This window comes from Pteropus medius, unplaced genomic scaffold (assembly GCF_902729225.1).
Source record: "Pteropus medius unplaced genomic scaffold, Ma_sr-lr_union100, whole genome shotgun sequence".
Taxonomy (NCBI): Eukaryota; Metazoa; Chordata; class Mammalia; order Chiroptera; family Pteropodidae; genus Pteropus; species Pteropus medius.
Genome location: NW_024344240.1, coordinates 459,055 through 475,452, shown reverse-complemented (window position 1 = coordinate 475,452; position 16,398 = coordinate 459,055). Strand labels below are relative to the sequence as shown.

General features: G+C 35.8%; 1 protein-coding gene across 11 annotated transcripts in view; it reads left to right on the top strand.

Annotated features, from left to right (window-relative positions):
* CCDC30 (coiled-coil domain containing 30) overlaps nucleotides 1-16,398 on the top strand; it is a 97,828-nt gene that overhangs the window by 61,649 nt on the left and 19,781 nt on the right. For all 11 annotated transcript variants that reach the window (XM_039868817.1, XM_039868815.1, XM_039868819.1 and 8 more), the window contains 2 exons: nucleotides 4,710-4,864; nucleotides 12,838-13,000. In XM_039868817.1, coding sequence (XP_039724751.1) covers nucleotides 4,710-4,864; nucleotides 12,838-13,000 — 318 coding nt within the window. The remainder of the gene's footprint in view (nucleotides 1-4,709; nucleotides 4,865-12,837; nucleotides 13,001-16,398) is intronic.

The window sequence follows — 16,398 nt, the reverse complement described above, 5'->3', positions numbered from 1 at the left end:
ATAAACACTTTGGGAAGCAGTTTGGCACTGGTATCTAGTTAAGTTAAAGATGCATATTCTGTGTACAACCCGACACTTATACTACTAGGCATAAATACTAGAGAAACTATTATACTGCACGCAAGTATCAGGAGACAGGAATTCAGTCATTTTCATAGTAACATTGTTCCAAACAGCAGAAAATTTGAAACAACCTAAGTGTCCACTGACATGAGATTGGACAAATAAATTGTATATTTACATAATAGCAATGTATATTTACATAATTACAACAATGAAAATGAATGCTGTACATGCTGTAGTTCAATATAATATTGAATAAAAACCATATCACCAAAAACGCAGTATGATTCCATTGATATAAAGATCAAAATAGCACAAATATAAACTGTTATACACACACACACACACACACACACACACAGTTAAAAGAAAAAAAGGAAATGATTAATACAAAATTAAAGATATTCGTTTTCTCAGGTGGGGAAGAAGTGAGATAATTAACGAGGGTCACAAAGTAGATTTAAAAAATATTGGAAATGTTCTCCCAAAAAACAAAAGTTCTGGACCAGATCGCTTCATAGGCGAATTTTACCAAGCATTCAAAGAAGAATTATCACCTATTCTCAAACTATTCCAAAAAATTCAAGAAGAGGGAAGGCTCCTAACTCCTTTTATGAGGCCACCATTACCTTGATTCCAAAACCAGGCAAAGACATTACAAAAAAAGAAAACTGTAGGCTGATATCTCTTATGAACATTGATGCAAAAATCCTCAACAAAATATTAGCAAACCAAATTCAGCAATACATTAAAAATATCATACACCATGATCAAGTTGGATTTATTACTGGGATGCAAGTTTGGTTCAATATTTGCAAATCAATTAATGTGATACACCACATTAAGAAATCGTAAGATAAAAACCATATGATCATATCAATAGATGCAGAAAAAGTGTTCAACAAAATCCAGCATCCATTTATGATAAAAACTCTCAGCAAAATGGGAATAGAAAGAACATACCTCAACATAATAAAGACCACATGTGACAAACCTATAGCTAACATCATACTCAATGGGGAAAGGCTAAAAGCATTTTTCTTAAGATCAGGAACAAGACAAGGATGCCCACTTTTACCACTCCTCTTCAACATTGTGTTGGAAGTCTTAGCCACAGCAATAAAACAAGAAAGAGAAATAAAAGGCATCCAAATTGAAAAGGAAGAAGTCAAATTCTCATTATTTGCCGATGACATGATACTATATAGAGAGAACCCTGAAGATTCCACCAAAAAACTGTTAGAACTGATCAATGAATTCAGTAAAGTAGCGGGTTACAAAATAAATATTCAGAAGTCAGTGGCATTTTATACACCAATAATGAACTTTCAGAAAGAGAAATTAAGAAAACAATCCCATTTACAGTTGCATCGAAAACTATGAAATACCTGGGAACCAAATTAACCAAGAAGGTAGAAGACCTGTTTTCAGAAAATTATAAGTCATTGAAAAAAGAAATTGAAGAAGATACAAATAAATGGAAGCACATACCTTGTTCATGGGTAGGAAGAATCAACATTATTAAAATGGCCATATTACCTAAAGCAATCTATAGATTCAATGCAATCCCTATCAAAATACCAGTGGCATTTTTCAGAGAACTAAAACAAATAATCATAAAATTTATATGGAGCCGTAAAAAAACCTGAATAGCCATGGCAATCTTGAGAAAGAAGAACAAAGTTGGAGGTATCACACTACCTGATTCAAACTATACTACAAGACTACAGTAATCAAAACAGCATGGTACTAGCGTAAAAATAGATACATTGATCAATGGAACAGAATAGAGAGCCCAGAAATAAATTCACGCCTATATGCTCACTTAATATATGACAAAGGAGGTAAGAATATACAATGGGGTAAAGACAGTCTCTTCAATAAATGATGTTGAGAAAATTGGACATATACATGCAAAAAAAAAAAAGAAACTGGACCATCTTTTTATACTATATATAAGAAGAGACTCAAAATAGATTAAAGATTTAAATGTAAGACTCGAAACCATAAAACTTTTAGAAGAAAACATAGGCAGTAAACTCTCTGATATTGCTAACAGGAGTTTCTTTTCAGATATATCTCCTCAGGCAAAGGAAACAAAAGAAAAAATAAACAAATGAGACTACATCAAACTAAAAAGTTTTCGTACAGCAAAGGAAACCATCAACAAAACAAAAAGACAACTGACTGTTTGGGAAAAGATATTCGCTAATGATACATCTGATAAGGGGTTAATATCCAAAATTTATGAAGAACTCATACTACTCAACAACAAAAAAACAAACAATCCAATTTAAAAATGGGCAGACCTGAAAAAATACTTCTCCAAAGAGGAAATACAGATGGCTAACAGATACATGAAAAGATGCTCAAGGTTGCTAATCATCAGAGAAATGAAAATTAAAACCACAATGAGATATCACCTCACACCTGTCAGAATGGCTATCATCAATAAATCAAAAAACAGCAAGTGTTGGCAAGGATGTGGAGAAAAGGGAACCCTCATGCATTGTTGGTGAGATTGCAAATTGGTACAACTGCTCTGGAAAACAGTATGGAGGTTTCTCAAAAAATTAAAAATGGATATACCTTTTGACTCAGCAATTACACTTCTGGGTATTTATCCAAAGAAAACCAAAACAATAATTCATAAAGATCTATGCACTCCTATATTCATGGCAGTGCAATTTACAATAGCCAAGATATGGAAGCAACCTAAACGCCCATCAACATATATACAATGGAATATTACTCAGCCATTAAAAAAATGAAATCCTACCATTTGCAATGACGTGGATGGACCTAGAGGGTATTATGCTGAGTGAAATAAGTCAGGCAGAGAAAGATAGATACCATATGATTTCACTTATATGCAGTATCTAAGGAACAAAAGAACAAACTAATCAAAAACAGACTCACAAATATAGTGGACAATTTGGTGACAGACAGAGGGGAGCGGGGTTAGGAGGCTGAGAGAATGGGGTGAAGGTTTAAAGAAGTACAAATTAGTAGTTGATAGTTGGGCATGGGGAGCAGGCAGAGGGAATGCAGTTAGCATTAATATGATGGCTCAGTGGAGGGCCAGGGGAGGGAGGGAGCAATTGGGAGGATCATTTTGTGAACATTATAAATGTCTAACCAATGTACTGTATATGTGAAACTAATTTAAATAAATAAATTTATAAAAAAATATATTGGAAATATTCTCTTTCTTAATTTGGGTGGTGGGTTCAAAGGTTTGACATATATCCTTGACAGAGAAGCCAATAGGGTGCTACTCTTATCTATATGGAGCAGCTCAAAAAACTTGACCTAGTCTCAAATGACTGGCTCCCCACTGTTATTGTCCTTGGATCATTCTGTATCTTTACCTCTCCTATGAAGTGTGGGCTCTGCAGGGACCTAAGTACCAAGGCTTGGGGCTAATGTAGAAAGTCCTTCTCTTAGAAGAGGACTGCCATCCACTGGCATTCACAGAACGTTTGTGGGGAATGTGGCACCAAATCAATGTGAAGGATTCATTTTGGGGTCAGGAATATAATAAAGAAAGAATAACTGTTCTGAAATCTATTCATTCAACAAATATTTTTTGTTGAATATTTTCTATATGCCAGTCATAAACTTAGGTAACAGAATATTGAATATTTTCTATATGCCAGTCATAAACTTAGGTAACAGAAGGTTTATAAAAAATTAGTAAACAAATTTAAAAGGAAATTTATCTCACAAAAAAAAAATTTTTAGTGACAGTTTTAATCTAACACATAAATTTTAAAATAAAATATCTATCTCTCAAATTAATAAATCTCATTTTTAGTTCTAGCACCTATTACTGGTGCTAGGCAATATGCTAATAGGTACTCATTTGTAAGAGACTTCTACTTTGTTTTGAGATATTATCCATGAATGTAGCCACAGTGTAGGGAAACCAGACACTCTCACACATTGTTGTTAGAAGTGTACTTCGATTTAATACCTATGAAGACAGTTTGGCATTAGCTATCAAACAAACAAACAAATAATAACCTTTACCTTGACAAATCCACGTCTCATAAGGTATTCTAGAGACATCGTTTGTAATAGCAAGATTGGAATCAATCTAAATGTCCATTAGTAGGAGGCTAGTTAAGTGATAGTGTACTCTTATAGTGGAATGACATGTAGCTGTAAAAGAAAAGACAATTATCTATATAGATGTATAATATGGAAAAATCACTGAGTGTATTTTTATTAAAAAAGCAAGGTACATGAGTATATGTAATATGCCATCATTTGTGTAAAAATGTGTGCCTGGGGAGAATTATAAAATATTTGTTTATATGTGCATAAATAAATCTCTGGAAGGGGGCTCAAGAAACTAATAGCGGTCATCTATTTGGTGGAGGAAGACAGGATGAGATGCGACGGAGACTTTTCAGTATATAATTTTGTTTACAGACACACACACATTTAACTTTGTGAAGGTATTATATATTATGAAACTTAAGTAATTTATTTTAAAATAAAAATAAATCTAGCCACACTCTTTAGATCAAATTTCTTTGTTAGCCCTACACTACTGTGCTTGTTATTTATATGGTATTTTCCAAATTGGAAAATAGGGCACGCTCTTCTTAAAGTTTTATTTGTAAACTTTTTCATTCAAGATTTTGGATCTGCTGCAGAAATTAGAGCATGCTCATAAAGTCTGTCTCACAGACACTTATATTTTGGAGAAGAAGCAACTACAGGAAAGGATTAGAGAAGCAATGGAAAATGAAGCTAAAACAAAGCAACACTATCAAGAAGAAAAACAGAAGAGGTAAGAAGAGCAAGATGTCAGTTTCCTGTGAGCTAACCATGACTGGGTTTACCAGCAGTGTCAGTTTACCAATGTGTTTCCTCGGTGTCCCCACTGATGTAAACTCAGTCACACAACTTCTTATATGTCATACTTATCACACTGTATTTTGATTATTTCTTTTCTTGTTTGCCTTTCGTACTAGAGTGTGGGGTTCTTAATGGCAGGTATTATTTCTTGTTTGGGGACACACTTGATACACCAGTAAATTTTCCTGAATGACTGGATTGCCCAGGAAATATGATATTCTGGGATTTGTTTTTCTAACTCTAAAATGATTGGCACAAAATGCAGACTAGAATGAAGTTGGTATTTTGTATTTGTCAGCTGATTTTCTTCAAAAAATTTCCAAGTACTTTACGGGTACCTTATTCATCAATAAGCTGCTACCAGTTAGGAGCTATTTTTTTTTTCTAAAATTATGATTATCATTTGGATTTTTACTAAATGATCTTCTCAGATCCCTAAACTTAAGTATCATTCACAGTGATTCACATGTATTTTAAGAAAAATAGTTTTAGTCACTGAAAAGATATACAGACTTCTACATATACCATAAAGTTCAGAAGCTTTCTTTCAGTTCTAGTTAAAAGTTCTAGCATAGGGCTTGACACTCAATAGGTACTCAGTAAATATTTAGTGAATGAATGAATGTTTGAGTAAGTGAATGAATGAATGTACAAACAAATAATTGATTCACTCAGTGAGGTACTGTAAAAAATACTTGTCTCGCTGTTACTTTTAGCAGGATGGCATACTATCCTCCTGTTGTAATACTACTGGATCTGAATAAACCAATAAATATACCTTTTAAAGCATTGCTCACAAAGCAATAGAAAGCCCTAAGGGCAAAAATACAGTGAGGTAAAACAAAAATGATAAATGATAAACAAACTCCTATGTCAAGGGGCAAATAACAGTATCAACCCCGGTTAAAAGAATAAACTGAGGAAGTTTGCCACAAGGTGAGATAATTGAACTAGAGACTCTAGTACCTGGCTAGGAATTTTGAAGGAACTAAAATATTCCCCAGTAGGCATCCCCCTGGCTTCTTAACTAAGAAAATCCAAATGATCTATGGAGGAGAGCAACTCCAATTTAGATACTGAGGATTCTCATATGTTAAGTTTAATCAAATATGTGCTGACAATCGAAAACCAAGTAACACAATGAATAAAAGTCAACAGAAACAACAAACACCAAATTTATAACCCCCAAGAACTTCAGCAACTGGAATTATGAAGAATCAATTATAAAACAACTGTGTGAAGTTTTTAAGGAAACAAAAGATGTAGACAAAAAATTGAACAAGGAAAAAAACTAATTTTCTTGAAGCTTGATTTCTTATCTTTAAAGTGGGAATAGTAATACCAGTTCTATACATTTTTTAGTGGAGAATAAATACCTAGAAGTAATATTTAAACCAAGGAAAATGAAATATGTAGGAAATTTCTTTTCCACAAAAAAGGAGGTATGTAGTATACATTGTTTTGTAACCTGGAGGAAAACAACCCCAATTTAGATATTTAGATTGTAACTTATACTTTTTTCATTTAAAATATAATGATCTGTTTACTGCCATTAAATCTTCTCCTAGAACATTATTTTAATAATATGCCATATTTTTATTAAATCGGTCCTTTATTGTTGGACATTTACATTTTTCCCAGTTTCTTACTATAGCAAACAATGACATAATATATATCCTTGTAGCCAAATTTTTGTGCATATTTTGTGCATATTTTTTATTATTGTTGAGATAAATACTGGCAAATATGATTATAATTCTGTTTATTATGAATAAACATATTCATATATTAAAGAGCTATATAAAATAAAAAGCATAAATTCTTCAGAAGGCTATCTTTAGCAATGACCACTTTAAATAGTTGCTACATATTTCTCAGATTTTTTTCTATATTTATGCATATATTTTGTATTGTTAAGAAGAGTTGAATCATTTTAAATATATTGCTTTGGAATATATTTATAACAATAAAACACGGTTGTCTTATTAGTCACTTAATAGCTGTATAATCTCGGGCAAGTTTCTTGTCTTCTCAGTGCCTGTCCATACCTACATACATCATACCTACATCATAGGATTTGTGTATATTAAATGAGTTATAAGCAGTTGGCTCGTATCAGTGTCTGGCACATAGTAAGCACTTGTATTAGTCAGAGTTCAATCAGAGAAGTATAACCAGTAGGAGGAAAATATATTTAATAAGAGATGTGTTACAAGGATTTAGTCTTATGCAATTGTGGGAACAGGTGCACAGTCTGTAAAGCTGTCAATGATTGCATCATATGCTGGAGCTTGAAGTCTGCAGGGCAAACAGGAAGTAAAAATGGATATAAAGTGAGGGAGAGCAACATCAGGCTGGCACTCGTGAATACAAGTTGAGCACACGAAGATGGACTGGAACCCATGTCAGTTCTCACTGCCTCCAAACTTGGTAAAGTAGATGTCCTGCAGGAGAAGCTGGTCCCCCCCATCAAGGAGCTAAACAGACACCTGGCCCAGGAAATGAACAGGGGAAGGAGGATCCGAGGGAAGGTGAAATGGTTGCAGGCCCACTGTTACCTCACGCTTAGGCGAGCAGCAGATAAACTGCAACATATATGAGCTACAGAAGCATATGGTCCAGCTTTCCAAGCATAAAAAACAAAATGCTTCAGTTCTGCCCTCCAAATCTTACACAGATACATATCTTGTAGCCCACTCTAACCAGAAACATACATGGACAGAAATCCTAGCCAAGTGACACATTACAAAGCCACTACTATAAAGGTGCTATTGTTATTGTGATTGCAGTATTTGATGTTACTATTGTCATAATCATCATCATTATCTTCAGTGAAGTGAAAAATGTTCCTTCGGGCTAGAACAAAATGTTTGGGGATAAAGGGAGTGTTACAAGAAAACAAGGCTAGAAAGATGAGCTAGGCCTGGCTATGCCAGTCCTAACCAGCCACATAAAGCAATTTAGACATGTTCATGGGAGATAATGGTCTACAGTTTTCCTTTTTGTGATATCCTTATCCAGTTTTGGTATTAAGGTAATGCTGGCCTCTTAGAATTAGCCAGAAAGTGTCCCCTCTCCAATTTTTCTGGAAGAGATTGTAGATAATTGGTAGAATTCACCAATGTGTGGTAGAATTCACTAATGAAACCACCTGGGCCCAGCACTTTATTTTTTGGAAGGTTATTAAATATTTATTTAATTTCTTTAATGGATATAGGCCTATTAAGAGTATCTATTTCTCCTTGTGTTTTAGTAGATTGTATCTTTCAAGGAATTGGTCCATTTCATCTACATTATTAAACTTGTGGGCATAGAGTTTTTCATAATATGCCTTTATTGTCCTCTTAATGTCCCTAAGCTCAGTAGTGAAGGGGAGCAGAGTTTGCCACCTCAAAATATGCCTCTTTGAGATATTATTTTAGGCTAATCAATTTCAAGAAACATAAGACATGGGAGAAGCTCTGAAAACTGAGCATAAGTTACCCTTTGTTAAAGGACATTTACACTTTTAAAGGTGTTTCCCTTTCTATACCTGGAAGAGGAGGATATCTCTAGAAACTGTTATTGATGGAGAAGGTGTGGACTTAAATCTGCATAATAATATCCTTGTTTATTTTTATTGTGCTTTTTCCTGGTCACCTCCCATAACCGACTCTTCACTCCCACTTTCATTTTTTGTTTTTAGCTGAAGGTGGTATTTAAGGTAAAGGTTTCTGCCATCTTCTCAAGTTACTTAGTGTTCTTGGGTCTCTCCCATGTATACAGAATGTATATGTGTTCTTTTAATTTGTTTTTCTCCTGCTAATCTGTTTCATGTCAATTTGATTATTAGATCAGCCAGAAGAACCTCGAAGGGTAGAGGAAAATTTTTTCTCCCGGACAGTAGTGATGATCCCGCTTTCATTTTTGATATTAGTAGTTTATGTTCTGTTTCTTGGTTAGCCTGATTAGAGGTTTATCGTTATTGATCTTTTCAAAGAACCAGCTTTAGTTTCATAGTTTTTCTCTATTGTTTTCTTATTTTCAATTTCATTGATTTCTGCTCTGATTTTGCTTATTTCCTTTATTCTGCTTTATTTAGGCTTATATTTGTCTCTTTCTCTAGTTTTCCTAAGGTGGAAACCTAGATTGTTTATTTTTCTTTTTTATAATATTTGTATTTAATGCTATAATTTTCCCTTGAAGCACAGTTTTTGCTGCATCCCACAAATTTCGTTATCAGAACAAAGGGGCCTGTCTACCTGCACTGGTCTAAGTCAATGAAATACATACAGATTTTGCAGCAAAGAAAGTTAGGATTTATTTGTAGAGAGAGTTGCAAGTCCTAGACACAGGCCAGCTATCGCTCAAAGGCCTGGCTTCCCAGGTGTCTCAAGGGAATAGATTATATAGGGGGAAATTCTTAGTTATGGAAACCAAGGGAGTTGGAGTTGTGGGCACTACTGATTGGACAGGGCTGGAGTAATTGATCATCTTGTCCCTCTGGTTCTATAGTCAGCCATGGCGTCATCCCATGGTGGCTGGGGCTGTTTCACCTTGATGGGCCTGGGGCAGAACACATCTAAAGCCAAGATTGTCCTCATGATTGGTAGACCTGATGCTTCGTTCTTAAAGGATTTGACACTGGCCAGAACTTTATGTTCTAAAGCTTAATGGTGAAGGGAGCAGGCATACAAAGGTGGAAAGAAAAGGGTGGAAAAAAGCAAATGAGTCACAATGCTAATATCTAGGCAGAACCATCTTGAATCAAAGAAAAAGCTGTAAGTGAAATCTGGGTACGGTTACAATTTTCTAAGTTGTATTTTCATTTTCATGTAAAATACAGGTAGTTCAAAATATTTTTTAAGTCCTTGAGATTTCTTTTTTGACACATGCATTTTTTTAGAACTAAGTTTGTTTGTTTAATCTCAAAATATTTTGGGATTTTCCAGCTATCTTTCTGTTATTGATTTATAATTTCGTAGTGTTCTTTTTAAATTTATTTTATTTTTTATTAGTTTCAAGTATATAGTACATTAGTTAGACATTTATATAGTTTATAAAATGATCCCCCTTCTTGCTCCTTCTCTCCTCTGGTTTTCCACCTAGCCAATACAGTAATGCTAACTGCATTCCCTATGCCGTGCTCCTCATCCCCGTGACCATCTATCAACTACATAGTGTTCTTTTAAACAGTTGTAGAACATCCTGTTAACATAGATCTATCATTATTTATGTAAAATGTTTTTTAGACATTTTTGCTTATAAATAATGCTATTATTATCAAACAGAAAGAGCCGAACACTAAACACTGAGAATTGCAGTGGAGAAAAATTGGCTTTTTTATTATGAATGGTGCCAACCAAGAGGATGGGAAGCTAATGCTCAAAAGCCCGAGCAACTGATGGTGTGTAGGTTACAGATTATGTAGGTCCAAATCACAAGACACCGTGGGTTAGGGATTTGAGGTTGTATTGAGAGTTGATTGGTCAAAGGTGAGGTAAAGGTAATAAATTATTTCTTCGGGTCTTTTGGACAATTCTGAGGTCCACTCTGGCATCCCTTTGTCTGGTTTCATGGAAAAGTAGCCAGGAGGTTGTTCCACCTTAGAGCTCAGGAGCTGAAACATAAAGAAGCTGAAACATAACTTAGGTCAAGATACTATCTTGAGCTTAACTGAAACTCATACCTTGTGACCCTTAGTCAAGTCATGACCATTGTTTCTGGCTGCCTCAAGGGGTTAATGACTGATAAAGGAAATGGCTAAGGCTTGCAAAACATGCTGTGAAGAAACTGAACAGAGTGCTGAGGCTACATATTAAATCAAAATCATAATTCAGGACTCTCAGTCTCACTATAATGAATATCTTTATACATAAGACTTTGCAACTGCAATGAAGTATAAGTGTTATACTAAGGAAAGTTTAGGATGCTGCGATACACATAGCAGGGCCACCTAATCTGGTCTAGAGAAGGCAAGAATGCCTTCCTTGGAGAAAGCTATTTAAGCTGAGAGTGAAGTAGGTGGTATGGGAAAGCTAAGTAGAGTATCAGGCAACATAAGGCCTAGAAGGGGAAGACAGGGAAAAGGCTGGAGTTGCAGAGGAGGAATAAGTGTGGATGACTTATTTCAGAAAGTGAAAAAAGTTCATTTTGCCTAGAATAAAATGTTTGGGGGCACAGGGAATGGCAAGAAAATGAGGCTAGAAAGGTAAGCAAGCTAACAAGTCATATGAAAGTTTGAACTTTATCTTAAGAGTAATGGGGAACCATTGAGGATATGAAGCAGAGAGAGTGATATGATTAGGATTGTGATTTAGAAAGAACACTCTTCTTGCTATGTATAGGATGGATTGAAAGAAAGGTTAAAGTTATTAGGGAGACAGAGAATCTTATTAATCTACTGATTTCTTAATTTTATTCACTGGCAGAACTGGTTTATTTGTTAATCTTTCATTGTTCAAGCTCTAAACATAGTATAGAAATTAATTTCTAACATATTTATGAGTTACTTTTTAAGTTTCTAACTCCTAAATTTTACTGCAGGTAACTCAAGTTTTTTTAGTGCTAGCAAATTTTTAAAACTTGCCTTTCAGCTCCAAGGATTATCTCTTAGTATTATCTCTTGATCAGAAATTCAGAATGGAATGAAAAAAGAAGAAGAAATTGACAGTAATAACAAGGAACTGGTCACTTATATAATGAATTAGATGAAATAGAGTTGAAAGGGGGGATGTTGGCACAGAGGTGGATGTGAATGGTAGAAGGTAAGCTACAACAGTCTTCGGAAAGCTTGTACTTACATCCAGAAACATGAGAAGAACTAGAGGTTGAGAGATATGAGCCCCATGTCTCAAATATCAATCCTTCCCAATAATCCATTGATTATTGAAAAAATTAAAGGTATAGAAAGAAAACTTATTTGTCCAATAGCAGTATTTTAGTGACTCAGAATGTAGGTGAGTATTTATCCCACCAGTACTATATCATCATTACCATCATCATATTCTTCTTCATAAATCTCCTAATTCCAAAGAACCTGGTCTGAAATCCTCAGAAACTGTTTTTACAAACCATAGTCTGATGAGACTCCCTCTGAAGGAATTAAGTACTTATGGCCCTTTTGGAAAAGAACAAATTTCCTGATGTTAAAAATACAAAATTCAACTGAAAAAAATTGAAGATCTAATTGGCTTTACTCAACAATTCATGAATTGAATGGCATCTCATCTAGCAAATAAGAAGGTACTTCAAAAAGCTGTACAAAATGGAACGCTTTTATAGGCAGAAGAGGGTGGAGGGAAAGGAAGTTTCTAGCAAATGGTAGATTATTTGGGGCATGGTCACCTTCCTTTGGAGAAGGGTGGGGGTCTGTCAAGCAGATTACCTCACTAGAGCCGACCAGGTATTTCCGAGTTGACTCCATTTTGGACCTGTTGTTTCTTTTTTAACACTCATCAAACATAAGCTCATTCATGATTCAGCTATAGCAGTGTTAACATGTGTGCATTAGTATCAATAGCATTTGAAACTAACAGTCCTGTATTGGACCAAGACAATCAATGGGCTCATAAAGCAGTGAGAAAAAGAAGAAAGAATATGAGATTCAGGATTAGAGCCCTACCTCCATCTTGTCCTAGCTGTGTAACCTTGAGCAAGTTAATTAAAACTCTGGGCCACGGCTTCCTCTGTGAAATAAGACATTATTTCTTCTTCATAGTGTTGTTTTGAGGAGAAAGAGAAAAATAAGAAAAGATTTTTCTCACAGAAGAGGTACCTTGTGTTGGTTCCTTTTCTTATGGACATATAGCCTACCTCATTAAATCCAAAATATCCTCTTATGGTATAATCATTTTATCTCAAATGGTTTCATTTGTGAAGCTTTGCAATTCACAGTATGATTTAGTGTACACTGATTGTCCTCAGGAAACTCCTAGATCAGAATATGAATGAGCTACAAAAGAAAGTGAAAATCTTACAGGATAAAGAGAATCAACTGGAAATGACCAATTCTCAGCAACAATCCAGAATTCAGCAACAAGAGGCCCAACTTAAACAACTGGAAAATGAAAAAAGAAAATCTGATGAGGTAAGAAAGTATAGATATGCTTCTTGGTTTTCCAGTTCCCATAGACCTCAGTAATAGCAAATAATTATTGAGTGTCTAGCACTTTGCACATTAAGCTTAGTCAGGTTTTAGTCAGGAAAGTAGAATTTGTTCCAGGTAAGAAGAGATTTCAAGTAAGAAAGGATTTAACATAGGGAATAATATGCTTATAAAACTGTTGGAAGGGAGAGATAAGGATGAGTGAGGGTCAGAAAGAACTGCTGCTGGCTTTCAATCAGTGCAGAAGTTCAGAAATCATGGGGAAGCCGACTCCTGCAGCACCCAAATGGGGAGAATTTGCAGTTACTCTCCCTGAAGCTCCTATTGTCTCATCTGCTGTCAGCCCATTCACCTACCTGCTAGTGTTAGAGGAAAAAAATGGCTTTTCCTCCCACCAGTGCTTTCTACACCATGTGCAAATGCCTCTCATTTGCAGAAACTAAGCTATTAAGGGAGTCTGAGAAATGCAGTTTTCAGATGTCCAACTTTGCAGCACAGGGGAGAGCTGAGAAAAATGGGGGTCATATTGAGAACAGCACAGTCCACTTTGTGTAGTCAACATCCATAGAAACCCTTTTACCCATATTTAACCGAATCAACAAGAAGAACATTATACTCTCACCTTCATGATGCACTATCAGTCATGTAAATTAAGACACATTTAACCTCTTAACATCCCATCAGTATCCATGATCGTTTTGGGGTAATGTTAATTGCTGCTTCTTCAGTCTCAATCCACATGGACATACTGTAACTTTAAAACTTAATTATAAAGTTAACTACCAAAAATATAATAATACACATTTTGTGATTCCCAAATGTGTGAGAAACTGTTCCCATTTTCATCTCTTTGCTCCTTTCCATGTATTCTGGTTATGAGGGAAATATTATCATATACTATTAATAACTGGTTAAAAGTTTAAACATCATCTGATAGGATATCACCTAACCCCAAAAGATGTTGTCACCTAACCAGCACCATAATTATATCTTCCATAGGTCTTTCCACTGTTTCTCAGGTTAGTTTTTTTTCTGGATGATGGGGTATAGGGTAAGACCAATGACTCTCATGTATATGAACCCTCGTTCCACTTCTCTTACTGTAAAATGATTTTCTTGGTCAGAAGCAATGTCAAATGGTATATCATGACGAGAAATAAGAAATTTGCTAAGTCCACAGATGGTGGTCCTGGCAAAAGCATTATGGACAGAGAAAGCAACTCCACTAAAATGAGCATCTCTTCTAGTGAAGACAAATTGTTATTCTCTCTATGATGGAAGGGGTCTAGTGTAATAAACCTGCCTATAATAAACCCCTAATGGGTGATGCCATAACACTTGCTCAACATCGATCTTTGCTTTTGGCAAATTGAATGGATTAGCACTGGTGACTCCTTGTAAAATACATTCTTGCCACCATATACTTTGTACATATTTAACCGAATCAACAACAAGAAGAACATTATACTCTCACCTTCATGATGAGCAAGGAAATAGGTCCTGGAAAAAGAGGCTGACATCTACAGAAGGTACCATTTTTTTCACCTGATTATTGAGAGCCACCTCTCCTGCAGATGCCCTCCAGCGAGCAAAAACACATAATTTTAACATGTGTTTTCACACTCTAGGCCTGTGCTGTCCAATAATGTGTCAACTAGCCACATGTGGTTTAAATTTAAATTAATTAAAATATTTTAAAAATTTAAAATTCAGTTGCTCAGACACACTAGCCACATTTTAGGTGCTCAATAGCCACATATGACTAGTGACTACTACCATATTGGAGAGTCCAGAAATAGAACATTTCCATTATTGCAGAAAATTCTGTTGGACAGCATTTCTAGTTCTAGGGCCCTTTCTCAGATCTTTTTTTTTTTTTCTTTTTCCACCAGTTCTCCAATAATATTATTTCCAAATTCCTGATCAACTAGCCAAATTATTAGAAATTTCCTATGACTTAATATAGGTCCATGCCTCTGGCCATCTCTCTTTCCAGGCAAAGCTTTGCCCACTGAGATTTCCCTTCCCACTGTCCTTAAGGGCCATAATGCTGCAGCAGCCTTATTTTGAGTGGTTGCAGCATATCGTACAGAACCATATGTAAATCATGCCTGAATATATTCTTCCTCAGTTCACTGGTCATAGGAAACTCCCCATGAGGCCATAGGTTTGAGTTGAGAGGTTTGGTAATGTAGTAGAAGTTAGTACTACTTGCTCATGCAACTCTGTACCTTTAGGACCTGCTCAGGCTCAGTATCTTATGTAGCCCTTCTATTTGAGGATAGAGTATTACTGCACTTGCCCAACTTCATGGCTTGGCAAATAATATGATACCTAGTTTGGGGAAGGGCAGCTCAGGTTACTTGATCACTTGATTTCTGATGGCCAGGTATTCAGTCTCAACCAGGGCCAAGTCACAAGCAAAGACCTTCCTTAAAAAGTGAATAGTTATTATGGGAGGAGGGGTGTCTTAGCTCCCAAAACTTAAGGTGAAACTATCACAGAGCTTTTATGGGGGGTCCATATAACATCATCATCTACCACCAAAACTTGGATCATCTTTGGATTTGCTAAGTCATAAAGCCCACATGGCAAAACAATTTGCACTGCAGCCTGGCACAACTGCAGATCTTTGGCTTGCTTTAGGTACCACCAAAAACTTACAGCCTTGAAGGTAACTTGATAAATGGGTTGAAAGGGCAAATATGGTATAAGTTGATTATAGAATCTGAAGAGGCATTCCAAGCACTTGGCCTTTTCTACCATCATAGCCCTCACTCCTTGAGTCAGAATGCCAATGTGGAGAATCCGCTATTCCAGATAGTCTATTCAAGAATAGGGAAATAACCACTGGGGCAGGCAGGGGTGGTGGAGATTCACAGACCCACTAGGCCCACTGTGAAACATATGCTGAGCCAATGAATCACTACAGACACACTGCAAGTTTAAATTCCATTTTTTACCTTACTTTGTTAGGTCCCGCTCTGAATTATGAACCTCTGTGGCGTTTTGGGTTCCAAAGCATTAGTGTTGATTCAGAATCACTGCCCTATAATTCCACAAATATCTAATTCCCTCTTTCCAATGCCCAATCACCTTGATAAAAGGCCACAGATCTCTAAGGAAGGTTTGGGAAAAGATCTCACATGTATGACAATATCACAGGGTTTTTCCTGAAGACAACCTGGTATTTCCAAAATTTGAAGGACTCTGGGTCTCTGAACTGGCTCAGGTCTGGGGATTGAGTAAGAGGCCATTACTCTCCATTGTCATTCAAATTTGGGCCTCTGTTTACCGGATTCAGGAGTATCTTTCTTTTCTTTCCTCCCTCCCTCTCTCCCTCCCTCCCTCCCTCCCTGTCTTCCTTCCTTCCTTCCTTC